The sequence below is a fragment of the Gavialis gangeticus genome, unplaced genomic scaffold, assembly GCF_001723915.1.
Source record: "Gavialis gangeticus isolate Ggan-Ray unplaced genomic scaffold, GavGan_comp1, whole genome shotgun sequence".
Classification (NCBI taxonomy): Eukaryota; Metazoa; Chordata; order Crocodylia; family Gavialidae; genus Gavialis; species Gavialis gangeticus.
This window is the reverse complement of record NW_017729028.1, coordinates 8,033,940-8,044,945: the sequence shown is the minus strand read 5'-3', so window position 1 is coordinate 8,044,945 and position 11,006 is coordinate 8,033,940. Positions and strand designations below refer to the sequence as shown.

At 46.3% G+C, this 11,006-nt stretch overlaps 1 protein-coding gene across 1 annotated transcript; it reads right to left on the bottom strand.

Moving 5' to 3' along the window:
• Nucleotides 1-912: 912 nt before the first annotated feature.
• RRM2 (ribonucleotide reductase regulatory subunit M2) lies at nt 913-9,338 on the bottom strand. The gene is made up of 10 exons (XM_019520742.1): nt 9,190-9,338; nt 9,031-9,108; nt 8,765-8,911; nt 6,782-6,898; nt 6,062-6,195; nt 5,066-5,160; nt 3,022-3,155; nt 2,440-2,544; nt 2,218-2,331; nt 913-1,786 (listed from the first exon to the last, which is right to left on the bottom strand). The coding sequence occupies exons 1-10, from the start codon at nt 9,283-9,285 to the stop codon at nt 1,634-1,636; spliced, it is 1,173 nt and encodes a 390-aa protein (XP_019376287.1). The 5' UTR covers nt 9,286-9,338; the 3' UTR covers nt 913-1,633.
• Between the last annotated feature and the right edge of the window lie 1,668 nt (nt 9,339-11,006).

Below are 11,006 nucleotides of genomic sequence, written 5' to 3'. Positions count from 1 at the left end.
TCTTAACAAGCCTGCCAAAGTTGCAATTTCTTAAAAAAAAATCTTATATAAAAATCGCAGTATTAGTACGTCCCTATTAGGCCCCAACTCATGCAGTGAGAAAAGGCAAATCAGTGCTGGCAGGGAAGGGGTTTGGAGGGAGAAGTTAAACTGCAACTCTGAATGAAGCCATCCATCCCAGCAGTACAAGTTAAGAAGGGTCTCTCCCCCACCACTGCCATGGTGCTCAACTTTTGCATGCTACCTGGGCCAGATGAGAGCCAATCTACACACACACAGTCTAGACACTGACCTGACCCCACACACAGGCATTATCTGATATGGATTAATTACCTTGACTAAATTGCCTTAATTTAAGCCCAGGGAAGTCATCAATCCATTAATGGGTCTGGAAATTTGGCAGCATGAGAGATGCCCTGCTTCCCCACCACCAATTTCCAGAGGCCTAGGGACTATACAGCATGGTTTTACAGGCCAGATCAGGCTCTCAAGCAGTAGGCTGAACTCCACTGGACCAGACCATCACTGCACAGCCCTAGCTGAGCGGTTGAGAAACCAGCTTCATTAAGTTGGGCAGACCTACTGTGGAATAACAGCCTGACAGACATCTGCAGTTAAGCAGCTTTAAATTAAAACATGATGCACTACATACAAGACAGTATTTGGTATTATAGCTGCTGCATAATCACTTAGTGGTCCTTACTTCTGTTCTGCATGCTATTTTAGACAGCAATGCTTTAAAAGAAATCAGCTCATTTCAAGGACAGAAAATACTGCCTTTCAGAATAATGTATGTATTGATCATCTGACTAAACTAAAAATTCTTCATGTAATAAAGCCACCCCCAACAACCTTGGAATTGAGAAAAAAAGCAAACTTTGGGCTCAGAAGCAAGTTTCATGTAACCATTACCATGTTTCCAGTACCAAGGACATTTATGTTTAATGCACTTGAACTTCCATACAACGATTGTTCCTACTATACTTCAGCAGGAGTTTCAGAGAAATTTCAGAAACAACTCTCGATTCGAACTCCAATACTTAAGTTATATACACAGGTAAAAAGTGTATGAAGTTATACCATTTAAGGCTGTATCTAAAAATTAGAGTAAGCTTGTGTTTCACCATTTGCCAAGAATATTACAAGACATTTCTTTATTTTCTAATATTAAAGTGCCAGGTTTATGTATAAACTATTAAAATAGTAAAAAGTAAACTTAAAACCTGCTAAGAAGCAGTGAGATCATGTGATTTCCTATGCAGTTTTCTTTGTTGCATCCAAAGCCAAATATCAGAATTAAAAAAGTTAGACTATGCCACTTCTCCAAGTTTTTTGACTTTGTTGGGCAAATTCCAGGAGCTAGTGGTATCCGCCTATAACCTCCCACATTGCAGAAGGATGGCACTTGATCTCTCTCAAAATGAGTTGAGATGCACCTAAGCACTCTGAGTCAGCACCATTTACAATATCTACTAATAATTATACTGCTGTAGCTATCCTACCCTCCTCAAAAAATACTAATGCCACCACACTTTATAAGAATGGTGTTTTAGTACATAATATGCCACTCAAGTCAACGCTTTGTTCAAACAGCTGGGCATCCACATTGCAACTTAAGCTGGTCTCAGTTCATTCAAAATTCTGCATCCAGAGTGAAAGAGTTATCTGTAGGTTTCGACATGACTCCCATCCTCTGATATTCTCCTACTCTCTTCTCAAAGAAGTTTGTCTTGCCTTCAAGTGAGATGTTCTCCATAAAGTCAAATGGATTCTCTGCTCTGTATATCTGAAAAGCAAGGAGAATTCTAAACAGTCTGAATTGAGATTAACACATTAAAGGATCAATTGGGAAAGAAAATCTAGAAGGGAATCCAATATGAATTTTGGAAGATTAGGGTACTTATCCAATAAGCAAAAATTCCTTCCATCCTGCCTGCTTCATCACATTTGGCTTTAGGAAAGCAGCAGATCAGCCTGGGACAAGAATGTAGTAACTTTTGCAGAGCACTCTTTCCTTCATTCTGTCCACTTGCCTGCTACTAGGTATTAAATCATGTTGCAGGTCTCCAGACAAGGCACGGGCAGCAGAAGCAACCCAGTGATCAAGAGATGGCCAAGGTTAAATGGATGGTGGCAGCCATTTTGGCTATTCAGTGGTCTTGGGGAACAGTGAATTGAATAAGACCCTATATTAAAGATGCTGCCTAGAAATCTTACCTTGCTAAATCCCAGTTCCAGCATAAGTCTGTCAGCTACAAATTCAATGTACTGCTTCATTAAAGTGCAATTCATGCCAATCAGCTTTACAGGTAATGCCTCAGTCAGGAATTCCTGCAAACAGAAAAAGTTAGCTACAAAAGGCATTCAGACTTACAAACACATTGCTGTCCAGGGCAGCTTTATGCCAAAATCTGCCAACTAAAAGAAAGAGCCAAATACCTGTTCTATGACAACTGCATTGGAGATGATTTCTTTTACTCTTTCCTCTGAAGGTTTGTGCACCAAGTGCTTGAACATTAAGCAGGCAAAATCACAGTGCAAACCCTGGAAAGGAATTTCAAGATATTTCAGGAACACTGATTACAAGAGCCACTCAAATCAGCAGCACATCGCCGGGCCCAAGAACCAGGCATCAGTTCACAGTACCCAAAAGCCTTAGCACCTACGGCTATTTTCAGAAGGAACATTTTCCATGGCACTGGGTGCTAAGCCAACTTAGTATTTCCCTACTTGTGGTATCTGCTTAGAACCAAAACCATATTAAGCACAAGAAAGCCACTGAGCAAGTGTTAACTCTTCATTTATTTACTACCTTAAATGATTATCAGACACTTTGCCCTTTTCAGAACCAGTCAGTTCATAAATCTTTGTTAGCCTGAAGTCACTTAGTCTCCAGAGTGCCACCTTGCCCTACCTTATTCATAAAGCTTGGGATGATCCTGCCTTGAAGCATAGTGCTGACAAAGGAGTTAAGCATATTAGTAACTGTGGTACACAGTAAACTTAAAATTTAGCTCTTACCTCATCTCTACTGATGAGCTCATTAGAAAAAGTGAGTCCAGGCATTAATCCTCTTTTCTTCAACCAAAAAATGGATGCAAAAGAGCCAGAAAAGAAGATTCCTTCTACTGCTGCAAAAGCTACTACACGTTCTCCTGTCAGATGAAAAAGTTCAGTTTACATTTTAGGCCAAACAAAATTTACCATAATTATACCTCCAAAGCAATACACTGGCCTACACCAACTCAGATAATTTTTTTTTTTCCATTCACAGATGAAAACTATAGCCACATTAGTGTTATGTAGTTCTCTGGAACCAACACATTCTACACCTTGACTTCATTAGAAAAAAAAAACTGTGGTGTTGTTATAGTTGTGATAGTCCAGGAAATATGCAAGAACAACAATTTTTGGCAATATTTCACAGGAGCAAACAGTTGGAAAAGATGTTAGAGGAACCTTTGAGCACAAAGTGCCTGTTTCCAGATCTGGGAAAGAGACAAAACTTTCTATCAAAAAGCTTGTTTAAATCTCTCAACTCCACAGTTGCTCCAATAAAAAAATTAGCCAAAAATGCTTGTTTTTTCACTAAGACAGGCAGTATTTAAAATAATCTACCTGGGTAAATAGCAATTTCACTGCGTGAAAAACCTGTGAAACTGAGGCTCAGACTTTCCCTCCCCTCCCCACAACGTGCACAGATTACAACTCAGTGTTGAGGTGGGCCAAACTGCTACCATGCATAGTATCTGTACTCTCTAGAGATTACACATCCTCATCCTGCAAGTAAGAACCTCAACAGGCATGAAAGCATCCAACTAACTTTTGAGGAAAGATATTCCTGGGGCAAGGCACAACAAGTAGGGAGAAGCTCAAGAACCCATACAAAACATGGATTAAATCCTTCAAGGAAGCAAACAAAAAATCACCCCTTCTAGACTGGTTGAGGAATAAATTTATAGACCCCCTACAGAGCAGCTACAGAGTACACCAGCAGCTATGGCAGGGTTGTCAAAAAGGGGCAAAATGGTAGTCAAAATGCCAAAAAAAATGAAAACTAAAACAAAAAAAGTCCCTCAAATACACCCACAAAAGGAGCTCTTTCAGTGGCACATTAGAAGGAACAAAGTAATTTAATCTAATCTTGATAAAGCAACTTTTAGATTTAGAGCAACTATTTACCATCAAGATTAGAAAATCTTGAAGAGAGCAACAGAAGTGACCAGGTCTGGGAAACAACTTCCCAGGAAAGGCTAAAAAAACCCTAACATTTAGTCCAGGTAAGAGAAGACCAAGGAGGGATTTGATAGCCCCCAAATAACTTAAGGGTGATTACGTAGGTGAAGATGGACTATTCTGTGGTTGCAAGGCACAGGACTAGAAAGAACTTGCTCACTATCCAAGCGGTTAGCCACTGGAGCAGGTTTACCCAGAAGCTGTGGCATCTCCATCCTTGCAAGCTTTTAAAAGCAGCTTAGACAAACCCTGGTGTCAACATCCTTGCCAAGTGATGATCCTGCTTTGAGCAGGAGGGCTGGACTAGAAGACCCTCTGAGTTCCCTTCCAGCATCACTTCTCTGCAATTGCCCAAGAGCATCTCTCTCAATGACAAGTGGTCGAATAAAAGATAGCACAAAAAACACACCACAACTAACTTCTTGGCTATTTCCTTGACCTTCATGGCTACAATATCCCTCTAATACAGGGGTTTTCAACCTTTTAAAAAAAAAAGGTGTACCCCCAGTGGCTCCATGTCCAGCCACCAGGGGCAGCACAGGGTGGTGGATGGCAGCAGCAGCCACCGTAAGATGACACCCATGTGGCTCAGAGGGGTGCCGCTGCCCTCACCCCACCCTAGCCCTGCTCCTGGGAGGTGGCAGCAGGGGATGGTGTCCCCAGCTGCCTGCCTACATGTACCCCTAGGGCCTTCTCAAGTACCCCCAGGGGTACACATACCCTGTTGACAACCCCCTGCTCTAGTACTTGGAGGCAACATCACTACTGAAGGCTTGCACAGCAATGACATTCAATATCCAGGAAATGCATACTCCAGAACTGCACTCACCGTATGTTGCTTTTTTGTCTCCAATCCAACGCAAAGCCCAGTCAGCTTTCTTTTTAACACATGGCAGAGTTTCAATAGCATTGAAAAGAAATTCCCTGAAGAAAGTGTATAGTACATTAGAGACAGAAGTCTACATGGCAGACTATTCAATAAGCATTTGCTAAGCGTTGTCATAAAAGTGCTGTGTCACTGAAGCAGCTTTAACTGCCTGCAACTGATGTATTTTGAAACCTAAAAGGCTTTGGGGGCTGAGATTTTTGTACCACTCCAACTCAGTCATCCTGGCCTATCAACTGAGCACATTTACCTAGGGTTTCCTACGTAACCGTCAGTCCTCACACAAGGCAGCAATATGGTAGCAATAAGCTAGACTTAAAAAACCACAGCAACAAAAAAATCCCCCACAATTTGTTTTTTAAACTGCTCAATTTGTAATACTTTTTAGATTGATCATCTGGGAGCTAAACCATTTCCACATCACCAGCTTCAAAAAAAAGGACTTGTTCTTTGGATGGCAGTTTTTAAGCTTTATGTACATGTTGCTGTCAAAAAGGAATGTGTGCTTTGTTGCATTAAAAACTACTGGTTTAAAAATAGTTTAATAAAAAGTGTCATGTATTTCAGTTACCTTGAAAGGCAGTTCCAAAGTGGAGATTTAGCTTAAAGAGCTGTTGTAGTTCTCAAAGAAATGCAGTACTGGGTCATTTATCTGTTCACTAGCTAATGCAATGAAGGGTTAGTCCTCTGCAGCATTAAGCAAAATAATTTGAACATTCTACCTACTACATCTTCAACTTACCATCACTTGTCATTTATACTTGACAAGTTCTGTTTGCATAATTTTTCCTTCCTGCTCTACCACCAGATTGTTCTCAACCATGTTTACTAGTGCTTTGACCATCCTAACTTAATATCTTCAAAAAAACCCAGACCTCTCCATCTTTTCTTGCCTCCACTTAAAATAATTTTAAGCCTTTTACTATATACAATACTAACCTGTCTTTTGGATCTTTTATGTAAGTGTCTATAAGCAGACTGTACATTTCTGAATGAATGTTTTCCATGGCAATCTGGAAGCCATAAAAACAGCGAGCTTCTGTAATCTGCACTTCTTGGCTAAAACGCTCCACCTAAAGGAGAAACCAAATAATTAAACATTTATAGAAATAACCACCAACTACAGGTTGCTACAGAACTATGAATCCACACAAGCATATTTTAGTAAGTCACTATAACTAGGAATAAGGTAGGGTAGTTCCATATTCAGAACTTATTCTGGCAACACAAGTTAGCATACCAGCATTCCTTCAGCTCTGTGTCCCAGAAAAATGCCTCCATTTTAAAGAGGAGATCTGGAGACTGAGTGATCTGCCTAAAAGCCAAACTAGAAATTAGTGACAGAATGAAGAATAAAACCCAATCTACTCCAAGCCCCCCCCCCCTTTTTTTTGTTTTATAAGAAGAATACAACACTCTGCCTTGCACTCATCAGGGAAGTTTACTGCCAAAAATACAGATTCTAGTCTAAGAAACAATGCTGGCTTTAGGAAAAAAAGCAAGGCCTCCTTCTAAAAAAAGCCCCAGAAGTGTTTAATAGGTTTTGGAGCAGAGAAGTCCATTAGTAAACATCTTATGTGTATGGCCCTATCTGGTTAGCTCCACGCTAGCCAAACCACTTACACAATTTAAACAGGACTGTTCTTTGTACACACTCACCAAGTTTTCATTTACAATGCCATCACTTGCTGCAAAGAAGGCTAGGACATGCGATATGAAGTATTTCTCCTCAGGCTTGAGGGACTCCCAGTGCTGAATATCTTTTGAAAGATCCACCTAACAAGCAAACAGAAAAAAAAAAAAAAGGCAGCAATTCATCAGTGTCATGATTGGAAAACATAGGGTTCCAGGTTTAATAGATTGCATTAGACCCATTAGGTCCCATTCTCAGTCTTCCCTCAACCTACAACTCCTGCCCTCCGCCCCCAAAAAACAATTATGAAATTAGAGGTGCGATCCTAGAACAGGGGTGTGCATTTCAGTTGGATGGCCACCTAATGAGTTTTGGTGAGCTGTCAAAGGCTGCATAAATAAAATATTTCAGACGATATAATTTTAACAAAGTTAACAAGTCATATCCTAAATACCAAACATCTACTGTACTTTAATTTTAACTTAAATATTTTTCCTCAACTTATTATGCAATCACCTCTATATGTACTAAAAAAAATATAGCTCAAAACAGTCTCACTCTTGTATAATGTGTGTGGGGGATGCAGGTGCCTGTGATTGTGGGGGGAGGGGGGGGGAAAAAACAGGTTGTAGCAGTGTTGGTCTACAAGCAAAAGGAATGAGAACTCTTGGTAGATGTGATATTTTATTAGACCAACTAGATATTTGCAAAAATCTTTATTTGCAAGCTTCCAGAGACATGTGCAGGAGTAGGCATATGGGGCGAGTGTGGGGTGTGGAAGGCATGCAACAGAGCTTGCCCAGACAAGTTGCAGATATATCACCCTCCCCTCCCCCACTGGGCTGCCTCAGTGGCACTCTGCATGGGACTAAGCCCCACCTACTCCTGCCCAGGGCAGCCTGTGCCACATTCCCATCTGCCAGATAGCACTACCAAGGTTTGTGTGCACAGCTTCCCAGCAGGGTTGCTTCCAGGGCTACTTGGCTCCCTTTATGTCCAGCAGCTCCTCCTGCTGCACTGCTCCAGACAGTGGAGCACCACACATCTAGCCAGCGGGGGAAGTTACAGCTCCCATGCCAACATGTGAGACTAACTCCAGGCTGCCTTCCATCCACTCAGCTGCCCACAAGGGGTGCTCATTGTGCCAGGCAACTGGAGTAGATGGAAAGCAGCTGGGAGATGAAGCCCTTCACACTGGGGCAGGAGCCACCAGGCTGCAGCTTCCCCCGCACCTGGCTGGACGTCTGCTGCCCAGCACGTGACCCCACAAAATGGCACAGCAGGGGCAGGAGGAAAAGATGGGCAGGAATCAAGCAGCATCCAGGCAGCTGCAGCTACACCAGCAGCTCTGCAGGGAAGCTGTGCACACTGGCTAGGATGATGCTGCCTGGTGGGCAGGGGGAAAGGAGTGGGCAGGACTCACCCCAGACAGAGGGCCGCAGGGGTGGGGGCAGCTGAGCTGGATACAACTCAATTGGTGGGCACCTGTCCGTGGGCAGGATCCAGTAAGTAGACAGGCCAGATCCAGCCTGTGGGCTGTATTTCACCTACCCCTGCCCTAGAGCCATGGCAAGTTGTGATGAAGTTTCTGACCACCTTAAATTTTTTCACTTGAGAAGTGTTCAGGTGCTGGTGTCTAGGCATATGTGTATATGTACAGATGTACAGAGACACCAAGTGCATGCACCCGAGCACTTCAAGTGAAAAGTTCAAGGCAGTCGGCTGAATGCAAGAGGGGAACCTTGGAAGGAACAGCAACAGGGTAGCCTCCTTTGCTTGATATCCCATAGATCAAAGTATTGCATACCTCCAAGCCCCTGCGGCCCCCCAGGTTTTGCCATGGGGACCATTTTAAAGCCACAGGACTACTTTAAAGCCATTGTCTTGTCCCTGGGTAGGTGCCATCAGGAGCTCGGTTAGTTGAGTGGGGATCCCGCCCCTGCTCCGGGAGGGGGACAAGCCGCCCAGACTGCGGGGAGCAGCTGGCCGATGTCCCCGGCCGTGCTCACCTCCTCGGCGGTCCAGAAGGAGGCCTCAGCCTTCTTGTACATCTGCCATACGTCGTGGTACTGCACCGGGAAGATGACGAAGCGGCGCGGGTTCTCCCGCAGCAGCGGCTCGTCCTCCGGCCTATGCGGGGCGGCCGCCGGCGGCGCCTGCAGGACACGAGGGAAGGTTACGGGGGACCGCGGCAGCGGGGGGAAGTGGCGGGAAAACAGCACGTGGTGGGGGGATTGGCGGGAACGGAGCACGTGTGGGGAGGGGGCGCACTCACCGGCTTAGCGTCAGCGTCCTGGAAGATCTTCCGCGCCGCGCGGCTGGCCAGGACCCGCGAGCTACTCAGCGCCGGTGGCTGCGGGGAGAGAGGGGGAGATGGGGCGTGAGCGGGGCGCGGGCGGCAGTGGCTCCGGGGCCGGCCGGGCCGGGCACTCACCGTGTTCTCTTTGTCGCTCAGCGCCAGGTGCTTCATGGGCGACAGGCGCGGCTGGTCGTTGCGGGCTGAGAGCGGGGCGCGGGCAGGCTGCATCATGATGCTGGTGCTGGTGGTACCGGTAGCGCTGGCAGTGATGGGGCGCGGGACAGGAACTAGCGCTGGCGGCCGAGACCCTTTATATCCCCCTTCGAACTTGGCGCCCGAACGACGCGCCCACCAATGGCAGCACGAGCCGGCCACGGAGCCGTGCTCCCATTGGTCCGAGCGCCCGCCGGACCACGCCCCCCATTGTAGCTGAACGCGGGAAGAGGCGCCAAGCCCGTCCCTTCCGCGCTGCCATTGGCCGGAGCTGCTGGCCTGGCCACGCCCCCTGCACAGAACAACCGCGGGAGCTGCGAGCGGACCCTTCCCGCGCGAATTCTGGCGCGTCGCCTCCTGGGGCGGCCCCTCCCCCACCGCCAGGCCAGCAGCGCGGAGCTTGGGGGGGTGTTCCTGGCCCCCACTCCGTCCCGGGGTCCCCAGCACACGGAGACTAGGCAGCTCCTGGGGCTTGCGGTGCCCCAAGCTGGTAGAAGGGTCGCGTGCGCAGACACAACTCCGGGCAAACTCAGAGATTGCACACAGGAATCCGTGTTCTACCCATCCGTCTGCTGTGGGCTTTCTGGGGTCTTGGCAACAGAAAAATTCAGCAAGTCATAGAGAAATCGGGTGGAGGGAACCTCCAGAGGTCATCCGGTCTGGCCCCCTGCCTGAGGCAACATCACCACCATCCCAACCATCCTATAAAGTCATGATGTAAACTCTCCTCAGCCCTGACACAGCACAAACTAATGCCCTCCCCTGCTGCAGGTAAAGCAGGAGAACCACTGGCAGCCAAAATTCTGCTATTTATTTCAATATAGTTCAAGTATTTCAATGTATTTCACATGTCTCAGCACAGGCTCAAAAGAGATTGTGGTAGAGCCCCATGCCCCTGCCCCTCCCTGATGAAGGCAAAAAAAACCCCAAAACCCACAGTCCGTACCAGTCTGACTATGGGGTAAAATCTCCTTCTGCCCCCAAATACAGTAATTGGTCTGACCATGAGCAGAGAGGCAAGGCCATCTAGCCAGGAACCTCTGGCTTTGGTCCCGGGAGGAACGTTGGCATGCCCCAGTCGAAGTCCCCAGCCTTGCCTGTAGACAACACCCAATGCCTCTGAGGGAGGCTTGAAAACATCCCCACACATGTAGCAGAAAGGAGGCTGGGGAAGAACAAGGTAACCAGCAAAGTTCAGAAGCAGGGGAAATACCCACAGTAAAATATAGGCATAGCTATACCTCAATCAGCCCTGGCCCAGTGGCTGTCCAACTTCTTGAAGATCTTCAGTGACAGAGGATCCATAGGCAAAGTGTCGGGGGGCTATGGAGGGGCATGTGCCCCCCCTGAGATTGGCCACTGCCAGCTTCTGTGGGCAGTCACCACTTGCCACCCCATTCCCCCCCCACCTTCGCCTCCGACGCTACTGCCTACAAATGATGCCCCTTGCCCCCTGTCTCAGGAGTCACCAGTTCATGGGAGAATCCACAACTTCTCTGGGCAGGCTGTTCCAATGCCTTGCTGCTCTAATACTCTAGTATTTTTCTGAAGTCAAAAAAGAGTGACAACCAGGAGCTGGCATTTTCTGAGAGTGCCCTGGATCTGAAATCACAGGATTATATAAAAATAGGGCCAGAAGGGGCTTTATGAGGTCACCTAGTCCAGGCCCCTGCTCAAGGCAAGATCTGATTCTATTCTGTGGCAATGATTCCCACTGATAAACACAGGCTGTATAAGAA